Genomic DNA, 18,161 nt, shown 5'->3' on the forward strand with positions numbered 1-18,161 from the left:
TGGAAACGCCGAAGTAAGAAACCACTACAAGAAAATAAGAGACTTTCCAAGATCCATCTCAATTTTATAAGGAGATGAGAAGGTGACCAAGAGGAAAGGTCACAGCTGGAGATGAGGAAGAGGGAAGTCTTTGCCAAAGGCACACATTTCAGAAGGTCAGATTTTAGCGGAGCACCAGGATCAAGGAGTGGCCAAGGAACATCTCTACCTGAGATGTGTCAAGATGAGCTGGGGGGTGGAGCCATCCCCTGGGGTCTGGGGATTGCCTGGACCTCAGGTATACTAATGCTTTCTGGGTGATTCTGCTGTGCAACCAAGTGCAAGACCCATTGCTTTAGAAGGGGAGGGGACATGTCCTTTTTCTCTACAGCTTTGAGACTTCTTGAGCAATCTTCCATTTTCACAGGAACCAGCCCCCACCCTTGTGTATGTGTGTGTGTGTGTGTGTGTGTGTGTGTGTGTGTGTGTGAATGTGTGTGGATGACTGAGGTCAACCTGAGGAGTCATTCCTCAGGCTCTGTCTACCTTGGTTTTTTTGAGCCTCTCGCTGGGACCCAAAGCTCGCTGATCAGGCGAATGTGACCCCTCCCCACCCGCACCCCCTTCCTGGCTTTTAAAAATGCCTGCGTGACAAGTGCTTTACCAAGACATCTCCCTAGCCCAGGCTTCTCTCTTATAAATGGCAGGTTCTAGATGGGTGCTGAGAATAGTGTGGGAGAGGCGGTCTCTACCCTAATAGCTCAGCACCCCTCCCCCCGAGAAAGCCATTAATGAAGAGGTCAGTTGCAATGGGAATCTCCGATGGACAAACTTACATCTCACCCCCCACAGGGTGGGGTGGTTCTGGGGGAGGGGAACACCCAGCGAGGAGAGAAGCTGGTCCCCTTCCACTGCATCACCTGCCAGTGTGTGGCCCTGGGCCTGTGCGTTTGCATCCAGACAGGCTGTTCACTCATTCTGTTATTCAGGGCACAGGTGACCATGCTGTGCACCCTTTGATGCTTGAAGCAAGTAAGACAGGCATGGTGGGTGTGTAGGATGAAGAAAGAGTTCACCCAGCCCTTCCCCACCAGGGGCTTCAGCAAGCCTGCTGTGGGTCCTGTGTGCTACCCAAGCTGTAAACCTGCCTTGTCCTGACTGGTGAGCTTTCCTTGAAATAGGTCTAAAAGGGGCAAAGTATCAATATAGGTCTCAGCCCAGAAATTTCAGGGCTAGGGAATTCCTGCAGTAGCTAGGAAGCCAGTGGCTATGAGGACAAGAGACATGGCTTGCAGTGATCATAGGGACCCCAAAGATACTCAGAAAGAGAAATTTGCAAGAGACAGATAGGGTTGGGGGACCACGAAAACCTAAAGACTCACCCTTACTGTTGGAATGTGAATCACGTCCCACAGACTCCTGTCTGAACACGTGGTGCCCCAATGACAGTGCTGTTCTGGGGAGCTGGGGAACCCTTGGGAAATGGGCCTGGAAGGTGACACCCGTTTCTAATTTTTTTTTTTTTTTTTTTTTTTTTGGTGTTTCGAGACAGGGTTTCTCTGTGTAGTCCTGGCTGTCCTGTAACTCGTTCTATAGACTAGGCTGGCCTCGAACTTAGAGATCCGCCTGCCTCTGCCTCCCGAGTGCTGGGATTAAAGGTGTGTTTTTACTTATTTGCTGCTGCTACAATGTGGCCATCTCAAGCTTCCACTGCCACAGAAGCCACACCGGTCACATCTTCCTACCACAGAAGACTGTGCCGCCTGTGACCATGTGCTAACCTAATCTTCTCTTCCCTGACCGATCCCATTAGATACTGTCTCAGTGAGAATTAGTCACTTGTGGTCATTAAAACTGATGCTGGGACAGCTGTGGTGGGTCTTACCTGTCATTTTAGCGCTTGGTAGCCTGAGGCAGGAGGACTACCATGAGTTTGAGGCCAGTCTGGGTTACACAGTGAGATCATATCTCAGAAAAACAAGTCAAAATAAACAAAACAAAACTAAACAAACACTCCTCCTCCTCCTCCTCTAGTTTTTTGGAGACAGAATTTCTCTAACTTCCTGGTCCTGGAACTCACTCTGTAGACCAGGTTGGTCTCGAGATCCGCCTGTCTTTGCCTCCTGAGTGCTAGGATTAAAGGTGTGTGCCACCACCACCTGGCTCCAAACTTTTGCTGAGTAAATTTAGGATGTGTTTCCCAAGTTGCATTTGACCACACAGTCCATTTATAATTGCAATGAAAAAAATTAATCCCTTCTCCCCTGGTACTCCTTTACTGTCTCTCTTCACTCTGCCCTTGTGCCTTCCATTGAAGATTCTGTTGGCCAAGTTGAGATTGAGTCTACATTCCCACTGGCCTGTAGTGGAAAGTGTTTTGATTTAAAATATTCCACTACTGATGGCCTCACACCCACACGCATACTAATTGGAGTCTGGCTTGTGTGTTATTTATACGACATAAAATTGGGGCATACGCATGTTGGGATAGAAGAGAGGTTTCTCTAGACTACAAGATGGATGAACTAAGCCTTTGGGCAGTGGCCTGCCTGTTGAAGACTGATCTGCATTTATGACTCAGTGAAACCCAGGGAAGCTAGCACATGCCTCCTTTTGTGATGGGTAGCATTTCTAAACCACTGGTGGTGGTCTTAATGAGAATGGTCTCATAGGTTCCTATGTTTGAATACTTGGTTAGAATAATTGGAACTGTTTAGGGAAGAGCAGGAGGTGTGGATTTGTTGGAGGAAGTGGAGGTGGGCTATGAGGTCATTCTCCGTGTTTCTTTCTCTGCCTCATGGATGTAAGCTCTCAGCTACTGCTCCAGTGCCATGTCTACTAGCCTGCTGCCATGAACTCCATCCAACCCTCGGCAGCTGTAGGTGCCAAATTAAACTTTTTTTTTTTAAGTTGCCTTGGTCATGGCAGTAGGAAAGAAATGAAGACATCCCCACTTAATCAAATGGACTTCCTATCTATAAGGGATTCCAACCCTGGACAAGTGTCCCATGCACTCACATGAAGAAGTGAGGCACCCCTCAGCACTTACTTGCTTAGACTTGGACTGTGGGAAAGAATAGATTTGGATTCCCAAACTGCAACATCAGACTTGGGATGGGTAAGGTCAAGGGTGCCAAGAGCAAATTTCGAGGGGATGACAATTGCTTTTCCACTTCTGGTGGAACCTTTGGATGAGGGGACTGGCTGTGACACGGCAAGGGGGCACCTTCAATTGAAAGACTCATCATTATCCTAGCACCCTGGAGGTGGAGGCAGGCAGTTTGAAGCCAGTGTGGTCTATATATAGACCTTGTCCTTCCCCATCCCCGGGGGAGTGGGGAGGCGCGGGACACTAATCACTTACCCAGTTGGCACTCCCCCAGGTTCCGTGAAGCTACTAGCTTATTTGAAAATAACTGTGTGCACATTGTGCTTGGTGGGTGGAAGTGAGTGTAGGATACGAAGCCAAATGAGAATGGGGATGCTGTAGGCTCATCTACATTGTCTGGTCTACACCAGTTGAGTGTAGTGTGCAAGACTGCATTGCTGTGTGTCTAAGGCAGGAGACGCTTATCGTGGGAGGAACAATTACTAGAGAACGTTGCTGTCAGCAGACAGAATCATCAGACAGAGCCTTGGAGACAAGGAATGCCAAAGCCTGCTCTAAAGACAGCCATGTCTTAAACAGCGAAAACATTCATCATGGGACGAGTCAGCCAGCTTTCATGGGCTTTCATGTAATTGTCACAATCTAGCCCTGGAATGTGCTTTTTTTTTTAAAAAAAAAAAGGCCTTTTGTATACCATGTATGAAAGGTTCAGTTTCTTCAGATCTTAGGTGACTGTACATGTGGTGACCCATAGTGGTATTTGATCCCTCTCCTGGAGGATTAGGGCTGTCCATCCCAGCACTTTAACCAGTTTGAAAGCTGAGTACACACAGTGACCAACTACAGGGACACACTTTTCCTTTAAAGACTTATGTGTGTGCATGATACATGTGTGCAGCTGCCCGTGGCAGCCAGAAGAGGGCATCAGATTCTCTGGAGTTGGAATTACAGGCGGTTGTGAGTTGCTCTATGTGATTGCTGGGAATTGAACTCAGGACCTCTGGAGGACTATTTACTACTGTTCTTAACCACCTGGCCAGCTCTCCAGCTGGGGAAATGCCTATTTGCTTTTTGCCCTCCTTCCTAATGCACATAGCTCATCAGTGCACCTATGGTATGCTGTGGGATGTTCTGTATGGCAAATGTGTTGCTGATTAGTCAATAAATAAAACACTGATTGGCCATTGGCTAGGCAGGAAGTGTAGGCGGGACAAGGAGGAGAATAAAGCTGGGAAGTAGAAGGCTGAGTCAGAGAGACACTGCCAGCTGCCACGATGACAAACAGCATGTGAAGATGCCGGTAAGCCACGAGCCACGTGGCAAGGTATAGATTAATGGAAATGGATTAATTTAAGCTGTAAGAACAGTTAGCAAGAAGCCTGCCACGGCCATACAGTTTGTAACCAGTATAAGTCTCTGTGTTTACTTGGTCGGGTCTGAGTGGCTGTGGGACTGGCGGGTGACAGAGATTTGTCCTGACTGTGGGCCAGGCAGGAAAACTCAAGCTACAATGGTACTTACAAACCTATGCTTGTGGGATGGGGTGTAACCTCGGCTGAAGTGCTTGAGGGCCTGGAGAGTTGCACTGAGTTTAGAGTGTAGACTGGAAAATGGGTCTTTAAGGAGCTGGATATATGGTCATGCTTTTAGAAGAATCCAGGGGAAAGCCTGGTGGACTAACTGAGGAAGTCAGTAAGCCATCTCACAACTAAGATGAACACATTAACAAGATCACAAGTGGGCAAGGTCAGTCATGTATCCTCAGAGAGATGGGTGTCATGAAAGCGAACCAGGTAGGTACGAGGGGGGGGCAGTCTGGGAAGGCACTTAAGCTGATGGGTGGTCAGGTCTTCCCAGAAGGGTACTTAGATCTTGACCAAGGGGAGAGCTGAGGCAGAGCTTGGTCAAGGACCCAAGACAGGAATGAGCTCAGCTGTCAGGGCAGGGTGCAGTCAGGGCTCAGTGAGAGGCAGGTGAAGAACAACTTGGAGCTCAGAAACTGGCTGGTAATGCTGTCCCCATGGGAGCTGCAGCAACAGTGTTTCTGAGCAGTATCGCTAGAACAGGATCCGGGATCAGTGACAACTGACCCAGAAGGGGAAGGGAGGAGTGTAGCCTCCTTTCAGAAGGTTTTTCCTCTTTAACTAGAGCGGCAGTTCTCAACCCGTGGGTCACAACTCCTTTGAGGGGCATTAAACAATCCTTTCAGAGGGGTTGCATATCAGATATTTACATTACAATTCCTAACAGTGTCAAAACTAGTTAGGAAGTAGCAATGAAATAATTTTATGGTTGGGGGTCACCACAACATAAGGAACTGTATTACAGGGTCGCAGCATTAGCAAGGTCGAGAATCATTGCTCTAAAGCACATTCATTGAACAAAGTAAGGGTTTCTTTTTGCTACAAGGTCTCACTATGTAGACCAGGCTAGCCTTGAACTCAGAGATCCACCTGCTTCTGTCTCCAGCTAGCTGTGGTTTATGACACTTTCTAATGCATCACATACTTAGGCCAGTAATCCCCTATAGCCTCCATCTTACCGTTATCCTTCTTTTATCAAGGGTTTTATCAGTTGCCACTCACAGACCCAGGGGACTGCTGTGGCATGGATGTCCCCCAAGTTTTTATGTTGAAATCCTCATGTCCAAGCATCCATCCCAAGATATCTGTCCTCTTCTAACCACACAGACCTGCTGATGACTTAACCTTAGTGGCGAGAAACAAGCTTCTGTTGAATTCTACCCAGTTTATGGGCAGAAATTGCTGCTGAAATTAGTGACATTTTAGGGTGCACAGAGAGCAAAAAAGAGGTCAGTTGGATAGGAGCTGGGCTGCTTGGGCCTGGACCCTGCCCTGCTACTTCCCATGTGGCTTTGGACACAATCCCTACTCCAGGCTTTAGCGTGTGTGTTCAGTAAGGGGACACAGTGAGGCCCAGGGTCAAAGGTCATGAGCAGCAGTGTGGGAGGTATGAGCAACAGCACAGGGGACAGTCCCTCGAGCCCCAAGTTCTCCACTGTAGTTGTTTCTCAGTTTAGGGGATCTGCCAGTTATGGGGGCCAGCAGAGGCAGCTGAGGGACACCACCTGGGACTGAGTGGCGTCTGCTCTCACCCCGAGGGGCTGCTTCCTCGTGTAGGAGGCAGAGCCAGGAGGCAGTGGAGCCTTCGAAGGGCAGGCAGAGGCAGAAGGTGGAAGCTTATTCTGGGTTGCCATGGAGAAAACTTGGGATTTTAGTGGGGGGGGGGCATTTAAGATTTAAGATCCTAGACAGGAAAAGGCTCATGACATGAGAGAGGAGACAAATCCCTCAGCTGACACAGGGGGAGGGTGCAGAGCACAGGATGGGGCCCATCTGAGTGCCGAAGAGGCCAGAGTTCACACATCTGGGCAGAAACCACTCAGGAGTCTGAGATGATCCTACTCTCCCTATGACACAGGAAGGGAGTGGCTGGGGAGGGGAAATTTCAGGTATTTGGGATACTGGCTGAGAAACCACTGGTGAGGGATGGTGGAAGGCCAGTCCAAGAGCAAAGGCCTTCCACAGTTACGGGGAACAAAGGTGGCAGAAGCCAGGGAAGCAGGCACCCCAGGAGGGTTCAGCTGGTCAGCGGAGCTGGCAAACAGTGCCCGAGGCCCTGCAAGCGGGCATCTGGAAAATAAAGGGGAGCTGCAGATGTACCTCACTTCACAGATGGAAGGCTGCTGCCAGCCAGAGCAGTTGGTGGAATCCCTGACCTCCCAGCTCCTGGCCCTCAGAAGCCTTCCAGGAGGAAGTGCTGTGGTTTCTCTTCCTCTTTCCTATTAGAGTCTGGGGTTCAGGAAAGAAAGAAGGATCCACACACAGCCAGAGGTGGTGTTTCTCTCTTTTATTTAAAAACAGTGCTTCATTACCGTTTGCAAAGGCTGAGGCAGGGCCCCTCCTTCGCTTAGAGTTTATAAAAGCCAGCAACATGATCAATAATTTATACACATGGAGAGTAATACAAAAAATAAGGAATAAAGGCTAAACATCTAACTACCCCAACCTCACAATTCCAGCTACGTGATAATAATAGGAGTAACCCAATGAATACTGTATGGTCTGAAAGCTACTGTACAATATGATTTTTAGGGAGAGGAGGAGGGGAGGGAGTTAGAGACTGTCACAAAGCCCCGGGTGCTTCTCTGGAGTTGGCAGGGAAACAGGACCCTGGACAAGCAGCTCCGGTGTCCTAGGGGGTGACTGTGGAGAGGACGGGAGGGAAGGAGACATGGCTAGGTGGTCAATTGTACAAGCATCCGAGTATGCCCCCATGCCCCAGTGGTACCTGTCCTGCCACGGGGAAACTGCACGTGCTAGGCAGGCCACTCCTTGCCACAGGGGTGTGGAGAAGAGAGAGGCTCTGTGGCACTCTGAGCCTTGAAAAGACTGAGACTCAAAACCCAGAGCCTCAGTTTGCTCTGCAGCTCTAGCTTTATACGTGGCAGCCCCAGGTTGGCTCTAGCTATTCACAAGCATAATGGTGACATAAGGGCAAAATTCATGTCCCTTAGGGAAAAAAAGAAGGATCAGTTCATCACTCAATATATAATGCAGCCAAAATGAGCTGCCCAACAAGCACGCGCACACAAAAATACTGTGAACAGAAAATACAAGGAAACAGCTAAGCTAGGAGTCCTGATGGGGACAGACAGCCATTAAAGCATGCCAGTCCCCGGAAAAACCAAACCAAAAGCATTTTTTGAAAAACTCAAAAACTTGCGTGCCCCTGGGAACCTGGCATTGGTAACCGGAAGGGGGAGGGGAAGGAAAGAGCATCACTGTTCCCTTTTTGCCTGCCAGGGTGAATGCAGCCCTCCCAGTGCTGGCATGTACAGAACGGCCAGACAGAGGGCTGCCCCTAGGCGGGAGGTCTCTGTCAAGGCAAGGGTGAGTTTTGGCTGATGAGCAGTTCTCAGTTACCAATCCCTGCCAGCCAGCACCACCATGGCTGAACTCATCTACCGTTTTTCCTGAGTACACTGTAACTGGCTACAGTTTCGGTAACTTGCATAAGAACATGGCTTCTACAGCCAACCACAATATTTCAGGGACCTGTGCCCCCTGGCTCACTCCCAGTGCCTCGCTGAAGAGTTCGGCAACCTCTGGTAGTTGGTGAGCCTTTCGAAAGGAAAGTTGCCAGGGACTGTCCTGCACTCAGTAACCTAGAGGGCACATGCTGGTTAGGACACCCAGAGCCTGCTTGGGATGGGGCCCTGTTTCCCGCTCTGGCTCGGGCATGGCAATTGCCTGGCTGATGGGGAAAGCAAGGGTGAAGGAAGTTACAGGAGAGGGAGAGCGTGGGAAGAGGCTTCTGGACAGCAACATTTCCAAAAATATAGTGTTTTATGCAACAGAGAATCGAGTGTCACTGGTGTATACTACAAATGGTCAGACATTCTCAAGAGCATGACAAAATAAAACACACGTTTACATTAGATGTTCACCGTGCCCACTATTGTTTCCTATCTGAAAACAGTGCAAACAGGTAACTTATGCTTTAAAACACCACAACCCCTTCCCCACCCCCCAAAGCCCCTTTCCTCCTAATATCCGGGGGAAAGGCTGCAGTTCTGCAAAACATTGCCATGCTAGAGTTTCGAGTAGTGGAGAACCAGCTGGGCCGAAGGGGAAGGTTCGGCAGGCAGCTCCCTGCCCCTCCTAACACACCTGTGTTCCAGACTGCCCTTGGTTGGTCTTGTTGGCCTGGCACAGGAAGGGGGCACACTATGCTCTTCTTGCATATCCTTGGGGCTGCTCCATTCATCTTAAAGTCCCTTATGTCTGGAAGCTACATGACTAGTTATAGGATGGAGGTGGTCATGGACCGCAGGCTGCACCTCTAGGAAAGTGCAGCCTGAACTAAGCAGTTCGGCCCGCGGAGTCCACATTTTCGGAAGAGCCACGAGCTCCCTTAAACTCAGAGCCAAGTGTCAGGCCATTTCCAAGGAAAGAAAACATGTTGGCTCAATTCAGACTGTGGTCGCTGCAGGGTGATGGTGACTGATGACGGGAGGTTCTGGGAAACCTGAGAGCCTTAAAAATGATGAGTAACATGGTGGATCCGGGCTGAGGTCGAACTAAGTAACACAGAAATTCTAGAAAAGACCTAAGGCAGCTCTCCGGGCTGAAAGAGCGACAGCCAGACCAATGTTTTCATTACAAGTCTCCTTAAAGGAGCCCAGCTTCTAAGGTAAGAGTCGCAGCATAGAAAGGTCAGGTACAAATGCCTGCAAAGCTGAAAATGTCCTTCTCATACTGTGATTCAGCATCAGTCATCTTTTTGAAATCATCACCCAGCATCCTCCAATAGTCACAAAACGCCCGTCTCCTCTAGCCTGCTTCCTAAAGCAGTCCAACATGCCAGCACTGTAGCCTTGAGGATCAACCACAAGGCAGATACAGTGGAATCCAGACACTTGGGGGAGCCCCAACTTTCAGTGCTCACCCTGAAATCCAAAGACCCTTGCATAAAACGCCAACTCCATCTAGTCTTCCTTGGAAAAGGAAGCCGAGGAAGTGGCATGGGAGAGTGTCCTTGTACACACAGCAGAGACACACTGGCAAACAACTGGCCTTGGAGGTCTCAGCCAGAACCAGCTGAACTGAAGTGCATGAAGGCCCCTCCAGCACGGGCCATGGGAAATGCCTTCCTCACCCTGCCAGGGCCCCTTTTTTCTGTCTAGGAGAAAAGAAAAGAAGCCTTCTTCAATTCTTTTTCCCTTTTTCCCCTTTGTGGATACAACTGCTGAGGGACTGGCCTAGTCTCTACCGGGTGAAGAGGCTTGCCTTTTTGTGAGAATGGCCCTTATTAAATTATGACCCAAAATTTCTGTTCCTTTAGTCAGGAAATTTTCTCAAAATGAAATAAGGGAAAGAAAAATTCCTCTGCCCTCATTCTCTACAACTCCAAGAGGCCCCAAACCATCCCTTCCCCCAACTAAAATATTTACGTACATACAATGAAAACTGTCATAACAGCAATAACAAACCAAACTTTGGCTTGGGGGAAGGGACTCCATAAATGGCCAGCGGATGGCCAGTCTTGTTTCCCACTCTACACTTTGTCCCAGAATCAATGACTACACTGCCGTCTCTGGCTTCCATACTGTTTCCTCAGATATCACAGGAGACAGGATCTGAGGCAAGATGGTATGTGTCAACTGCAGGCCAGGGTCCGGCTTACAAAGGATGCTTGATGCGGTCAAATGTCAGCCATTTTAATTCAGGGACATGAATCATTTATCAGTCAAAAACGTGTAGAGGCAGAGGCAAAAACAGTAACAAAAGAACCAAAACCCCAGTAAGAACAAACCTAAAACAAACCAAACCAAGCCGCAGCTAGTGTCTCTGAGCTACTACTCCCTTTAGCAGCGACCCCTTAGGTGAAGTGACCAGGGAGCCAGCTGATGCGCCCATTTCCTAACGTCTTCATTTTGGAGCCTCTGTGGGACCCCTGCCTTATCGGGTACACCTCAGATCTGGAGGAGAAGTCCTTTGGAAACAAAACTAAAGCCAGGTTTCACTGCCATGGCCCCTGCAGGAGGACCTTGCATTTTACATCCTCCTTCAAAGGTAGGCCTGAATTCCACGGCCTGTCCTGTTGTTAACGTTCCCAAGGGGTCCAGGTGCTTGGCTGTGACTCTGGAGGAGAGCATGAAGCCGGGTGCAGTGGTCGCAAGGGCGGGAGACTCATAGAGGCTTTGGAAGATGGAAATTCCTATGGCTTTGGAGTGAGTACAAAAGGCCTCTGCCTGCCCTTACAGCCTCATCACCACACTTGTAGGGATAGACAACCTAGGGGCTTGCTTCCTCATCCTGGCCCAGCAGAGGCTTTCTGAAGCCTTGTTAACTCTGTACAGACTTGGTGCTGCAGGAAAAGGAAGGGCTAGCAGGCTGAACATCCCTTTTTCTCTCCTACACACTCTTTAATGGTTAAACAATTGGTATTTTTCATCCTCGAGCTGTGCCCAGACACCTGGGGGGGGGGGGGGAAATCTGGCCATCGACTATTCATTCTTCTGTCCCTGGGTCCTAACTTCCTGAATCTTGAGGACATGGGAGTAGCATGCTAATAAAGAACAGATGAGTCGTGCAGTGGCTCAGCGAGAGGGGCAGCAGCCCAGCAGGAATGCTGGGATGTTGCATTTCCTATCTGGAGCTCACTCCAAGATCAGTTTTCTACTGAGGTGTCTCTTACCCACAGCCTGAGAGCATGCTGGGAACTATCAGCTCTGTCATTCCCAAACCATGCCGGCACTCTCAGGCTGTGAGTGTAAATGATTGTAAAAAGAAGGCAAAGACAGGAGGGAAGAGGAGAGAAAAGCATCTTCTAAATTCTGTTTTACAAGCACAAACTCCTACCTAGAGGCAAGTGGATTCCAGCCACAGCCAGTCAGAACCTCCGGCCAAAGACAGGCCAGAAGAGCACACTGCTGCCGAGCTGGTCCCACTCTGCTCGTCCCCCCAGCCACTCAGCACCAGATACACTTTGGTAATTCTGTCTGCTGGCTTCTGATCAAATACATTTATCAGCTCCTTCCTCCTGGATTGCCTCTTCTGTGACTGACAGAATAAGCTAAGCACGGACATATAGATATGGAAATGCAGTATCTTTTTTTTTTCTTTTTAACCACAGTTTAAAAAAAATAAAAAAAAAAAAAAATCAAAAACACCCCCCCCAAACACACACACACACAAAAACAAAAACAATCTCCCCAAAACAAAAACCCCAAAAATCAAAAATAAAAATCCAAAACAAAAAAACAAAACAAACAAAAAAAAAGCACAATCTTTGGAACAAAAGACTTAAAGGCAGAAATTTAAAGGAAAATACATATTCAAAGAACATAGTGAGGTATAAAAAAGTATTCTCTCTTTTTGTTTGTTTTCCTCTTCATCTGCTACAGAGTCCTCTACTAGTAAATATTGCAATAGCCAGGCCTCATGAACTGGGGGCTGTCCCATCTGCAGGGGTCTCACGTCACTTCAGTAGGGGGCAAATCGGCTGTAGCCACCTCGGTACAAACTCGCCTGCAGTGATTAGAGACAGAAGAACAATTGAAAGGTGATGAGAGAAGACTTAGAAATGGAGCAGCACGTCCTGAGAAAGGGTCAGTCACCACCCCTCGGGCAGAGCAGCCAGGCGGTGGGGGCAGCACAGTAGCCTACTCCATGGTTCCAGGACTAGGTAGAAAAGGCAGACCTGGCATAGTTTCCAACCAGTTTTACAAAGAGAAATCCTGCAGGACATTTGTGATGCTATTAGTGTCCTGAGGGAAGCTGGACCACTAAACTTCCTTCTCATATGTGACCTGTAAGAGTGTGTTACTTCCGACTTCTCCTCGGCAGAGGTGGTCACATCCTGTGTTTGAGATGATGCTACATTTAAACCTAAGTCAGTCTTCCAACCAATGAAACAGATCTCCTCCATAATCTATAAAATACAGTTGTCTCAATATCCATGGGGCACCGATTCAAGAAATGCCCAGGGATGCCCAAACTCAACAACTCTAGTCCTTTGTTAGAAAGGTTTAGTGTACATGTATAACCAGACACATCCTCTGCAAATGACTCATCTCTACAGTACATGAAAGGCCTAACGGAAGGTTAAGTGCTCTGTAAACTGCTGTCATATTGTATTGTTAGGAGACTAATGGAGGGAATGAATCGACATATGTTCAGTGGTGATTATCTTTCCCTGATGTTGTGGTTGGGTCTGTGAGTGTGAGGTGCAGATGTGCATGCCACCCTGGTTATTTCCTCACCTTTACCAACTGACTTTCTCTGCTATCTTATTTATTTTCATGTGAACCTTCCCAGGAATCTTACCCTGGGTCTTTCTGTCAGTGTCATTATGGAGTGGCTTGCCCTTGTATTTATGAATCCCAGCCAATAGTAAAGGCATCTAAGCCAAATCCAAGAGGGCCGCAGCAAGAACATTATTCCCATGGATTATTGTAGACATGCTCTATGTACTTCTGCAGTTCTCTATAACTGCTACTAGAAACTGCCTCTGTCACCATCAATCCTTCCTTCTCATGGCCTTTCCGACATATAGGTAAAGAAAATAACAAACTCTCGGAGCCTCACATGGTAATGGATTAGATGACAATGTGTCACTTCCCCAGATCTCTCAAAGTTTGTGTGTACAAGTTAGGAGTAACATGGTTTAAGAAAAAAGGTATACAGCTGGGTTGTGGTGATGCACACCTATAATCCCAGCACTCCGGAGACAGAGGCAGGTGGATCTCTGTGAGTTCAAGGCCAGCCTGGTCCATAGAGTGAGTTCTAGGACAACCAGAAAAAAAAAAAAAAAAAAAAAAAAGAGGAAGAGGAGGAGAAGAAAGGTCTATAAACTTACCACAGCGCCAACTCCATAGCTGGCGGCAGGGGCGAGGGCATGGTAGGGGTCAGCTGTGTATACCCTGCCGTAACTGGAAAAGAGAAGCACAGTCAAATGGAGAAAGGTAAGTGCTACTGAAACTGAAGGCCCTGTGCTGCAGACTTGGATCTTCGGAGGGAAAATGGCAGATGGAAAAAGCCTTCCTATCTCTGTCCCCGGATGCAGTGACTGGGAACCCTGATGTGCTTCTATAAAACGGCAAAGAAGGGGTGAGGAGGAGGAGGACGACGGTGGGCTGTGATCACAGCCGTGAAGAGACAGAACAAGAGAGTGAGTACAGGAAGAGGCTAGGCCTGGGTGCTGGCATGCCAGGAGGCTCAGGGACTAAGGGCAGCTCTGAAATGGTGAGAGAGGAAGGGGTGCTGCAGCTGGCACGGTACTCAGGGCATCGAAGAGCCTGCCCGCCCTGGCTCTGTACGTACCCGTCGCTGTAAGCGGCTGCAGCAGCTGCAGCAGCTGTGGCTGCGGTTGCAGTAGCAGGCTGTGCATATCTGTAGGCTGCATATCCACCCTACAGGAGAGAAGAGAACTGACTTTACGGCTACCTCTCCGCAGACAGACACCCCACCCCCACACAGACGCTCACATGTAGACACAGGACAGACACAAACACAGACACACATGGGAAGGGGTGGTTCAAACTGCACCAGTCTACATGTTCTCCTGTGGTACACAATCAAGTTCAGCCAATGTCGGAATTTGCTTTCCAATTTGTGACAGTAAGAAAAATAAAGTACACAAATGCTACCTAGTAATGTTAAGAAATACAGACAGGATTTTGAATCTTACTTCACAGTGTTTTCTGGAACTCTCAATAGGAAAAATATTCATGGTATGTTGGGAGAACTCTGAGTCTACATGCATATAACAGAGCTAAAAAGAGTTAAAGTTTGTAATACTCAGGTGTCAAGTTCAGATTCTCTGTCCTGGGATTGGCTGATTACTAGAGAATGCAGCAGGTCACAGGAAAGTCTGACCCAGAGCTTGGATCCGTCTTGCATAGCAGGTCTGTGGAGAGTAACCCGGAGAAGGACAAGCAGACCAGGTATGAGAGCACTGCTTGTGAGCTAATCCAGCCTGCCACCCGCAGAGACTGTGGCTTTACAAGCCAAATGTCTGACCCTAGTTCTCTACAGAAAACTGTTAACACCAGTCCACATCCCAGGGAAATCAGATTACAAGTGGCTTAGGAGTGTTAGCTCTGATGAAGTCAGACAGACATACCTCTTCATCACTTAACTGCTTATTTTTTTCCCTTCTAGAAGGACTCAAGGACAGTCATGTAATCAGGGCTCTTGAGACAGGCCCTGATAAGCCTCATTTCACTTAGCCTTCTACAATTCACCCACTTTATCTAAATGTAATTCAGATACACATTTCCTTATTTTTTTCCTTTTTTTGTGGTGGGGTGGGGGTGTTTTAAGACAGGGTTCCTCTGTGTAGCCCTGGCTGTCCTGGAACTCACTCCACAGACCAGGCTGGCCTTGACTCCAGAGATCCGCCCACCTCTGACTTCCGAGTGCTGGGATTAAAGGCTACCACCTCTCTGCCAGATACACATCTTTTAACTGTTGTCCTTTGGCTATCAAAAATAGATGTTCACTTGGTCAAACTGGCTCAGTTGTGAATGATAAAACATGTTTGTTCCTGTAGACAGTTCACATCTCATGACAGCTGAAGTATCCCATTTTTTTCTTCCTTCAAATGTTCATTTTTTTGCTAACTTTACAAGAGAGACCTCACATTTACTCACCCACCCCCCATTGTTTAGGGTTGTAAAGATGTGTGTGTGTGTGTGTGTGTGTGTGTGTGTGTGTGTGTGTGTGTGTGTGTGTATGTTGGAGACAAGGTCTCTCTATGTAGCTTAGGCTGTCTGGGAACTTGCTCTGTTGACCAGGCTGGTTTGAACTCACAGACCACCTGCCTCTGCCCCGAGTGCTGGGATTAAAGGTGTGCGCCATCACCGTCCAGTACTACTTCTCTCTTTTTTCCTTCCAGTTTCTTCCTTTCTACTTTTTGAGATAGGGTTTCTCTGTGTAGCCTTGGCTGTCCTGGAACTCGCTCTATAGACCAGGCTGGCCTCAAACTCACAGAGATCCACCTGCCTCTGACTCCTGGGACTAAGGGTGTGCATCACCACCGCCAGGCTAAAGTATTTTCTAATGAGATCCTTGGTCTTCTCTGGCATCCTGCCTAGCAGCTCTGGCCGGCTTCTTTGACTCCTGATGAATCTCATTTGGGGACTACCTATAATTTTATGAATGTCTAAGCTTCCTCTAGCAAAGCGCCAGCAGTATGAGGGAGCATCCATCCTGCTCTCCAAGTCTACGCTGTAAGACGTCACTGTCAGCAGCTCCAAATACACTTCTCCAGTCCAGTGGCTTTTAGGTGCTCTGCGACACTCCTTTGCTGTCACTCCTTCTGTAGGTGTCCATAGGGATAATCTGAGTCACCCTTATAAAACCCTAGCAGTGACAAGACCTAGGTGCGAATGTGGCAGGAAGCAACCTTGTGACTGAGCCATGTCTATCTACTGGGAGAGCAAGCTGGACCACCTGGGCAACGCCTCACATCTAGCTCCACAGGGCTTGCTCCAGTCCTTCTTTCCCTTAGTTCTTAAGCCTCCAAAGAGGACATGGAATGGTGAAAGCATTGGGTAGAGAAAACAAAGCTCATCGTTACAGTTCATCTTTATCTGGGCCACAAAGGCTCAGCTGCTCATTCTGTTTTTATATGATTCCATTTGTTTAGATCAGAAGCTGACTCTTTAGTGAAACTTCTTTGTAAGTAACAAAGGTAATTTAGCACTATGTGCTTGGTCTCTTTAGCATTCCTTCAAACACCAAAACAATCGTTAAAAATTTAGAAAGTTAAGGTAGTGAAAGCAACCACAGTTGGATCAGTGCTTAGTTAGGTGCAGCATTTACAGACTGGAGCAGAGTGGAAGTCCTCACTGAAAGTACAGATTCAGGCCAGATCCCTGGGAGCTCGGAGTTGTGGCTGCTGTTAACTGGGGGAGGAAGGGCTCCTAAGTAGGCAACTGACAGCAAGGTTTTCCTCAGTGGCTGAGGTCCTTCCCACTGGGAGGAAGTGGGCCTTCTCCATCTGCAGTATTTGCTTCTATGAGTGGACTCTGACTTTGGGGTTTGACTGATGAAGCTCTCTGGGGTTCAAGTGCAGGATGGGATGAAATATTTTATTGGTACTGATGGGCTTGGGAGAATACTAGCAATAAGAAAAACTACATTAATGCTTTTGAAAAGCCGATGATCTTTCAGCAGTTCCTGAGAACTGCAGTTACCAAAGCAACCCCGTAATTCACCGATGCCTTAGGAACAGTGCACTGCACATCAGGAAACTAATCCTTTCAGATCTTACATCTTACTCCGAAGTCTTTCTGCTATTGCTTAAATTGGGTATCTACAGAACCTTACCCAAAACTCTGGACAAAATCTATAAACTACAACTCACTTAACTGTATTCTAGGTTTCAGAGTGTACAAAGGGCCAAGTTGTTTTTTTTTTTTTTCCAGATTTTACTTTAACCAGAAAATTTGAAGGTTTTTATAGAACATGAGAGCAAAGTGCAGTTTGAAACACCAAGGTTTTCATTACTGTTTCTTAAAATTTTCAAAAAGAACAAGGTGGGAAGAAGGAGAAGAGGGCTCAGGCGTGGGGTGGGGGGTGGCGCCACATTAATATTAATCACATTAAAACTGAGCATGCCGACATCCGGAGCTAAAACAACAGCAAAACCACCACGTCCAGACTGGCACTGGCTAACTCTATCTATCCCAGCATTCTCTTGGGACAGCGGTTTGCCCTAGGCTCTACCACAAGCTCGGTGAAGTACACAGCCTCAATTACTAGAGCGTGCAGCCACAACGACCTGGTATTACGGAAACAGTCAGTCACCACTTGAGTTAACATTCCATACCCTAACAACTGGCCCCTCCCCAGCCCAAAGGAGGAGTAAATCTTGCCCACCCGAGCCCTGGCCCATACCACAATGTTAATAATTATAACAAGCAGTAACCCATCTGTTATATCAGAGAAGGGAACAGAGACTCCACTGAGAGATTTAGAGTGAGATGTTAACATTTCTTCAGCTGACTGCACAAACAAACAAACAAAAAAAGAGGAGAAATAATTCATTTGGAGATATGAAGTCATGAATAGCTGATGTGTATTGCTTTAACCATGCACTGATGCAAAACTGAAGCAACCATTAATAAAAATTAAAAAGGACATATGTATTTACACACAATCAGACCTGTTTGATCTGAAGCAGTTTGCAGATTCTATCTGTGTGTGATTTGAAATAAAACAAAAAATGGGGATTAGCATGGCCACAGCACACCATAGTGTAGGAGGGCACACACAGACGGCTTCTGGAACTCTAAGAGCTGCCTAAGTTTGGCCTGGCTAAGCCTGGTTCAAATACGTACATGCTCCTTGAAAAATAGTTAATTTTCTTCGTAACCTTTCTAAATAACGCCTAGTGTTCCCAATCTGGTGGCCCAATTCCACATCACTGTGCTAGTCAACCTGCCTGGCTCTGGCACTAGAACTCAGCCCCAACCCACAGAGCTCCCCCAGCTGCCCACTTTCTGGGAGCAACTGCATCTTCTTATCTAGTGTTCTTC

At 47.7% G+C, this 18,161-nt stretch overlaps 1 protein-coding gene across 31 annotated transcripts in view; it reads right to left on the reverse strand.

The window, feature by feature from the left end:
- Positions 1 to 6,943: 6,943 nt before the first annotated feature.
- Positions 6,944 to 18,161, reverse strand: part of Rbfox2 (RNA binding fox-1 homolog 2) — a 254,710-nt gene continuing 243,492 nt past the window's right edge. For 16 of the 31 annotated variants that reach the window (XM_052748235.1, XM_052748236.1, XM_052748220.1 and 13 more), the window contains 3 exons: positions 13,939 to 14,027; positions 13,475 to 13,547; positions 6,944 to 12,144 (listed from right to left, as the gene is read on the reverse strand). In XM_052748235.1, the coding sequence (XP_052604195.1) occupies positions 12,100 to 12,144; positions 13,475 to 13,547; positions 13,939 to 14,027 (207 nt within the window). In that variant the 3' untranslated portion in view covers positions 6,944 to 12,099. Of the gene's footprint in view, positions 12,145 to 13,474; positions 13,548 to 13,938; positions 14,028 to 17,788; positions 17,821 to 18,161 lie in introns of those variants that run through there. The other 15 variants (XM_052748223.1, XM_052748240.1, XM_052748228.1 and 12 more) reach the window with 2 other exon arrangements.

This window comes from Peromyscus californicus, unplaced genomic scaffold (assembly GCF_007827085.1).
Source record: "Peromyscus californicus insignis strain IS unplaced genomic scaffold, ASM782708v3 Scaffold_20__1_contigs__length_68692818, whole genome shotgun sequence".
Classification (NCBI taxonomy): Eukaryota; Metazoa; Chordata; class Mammalia; order Rodentia; family Cricetidae; genus Peromyscus; species Peromyscus californicus.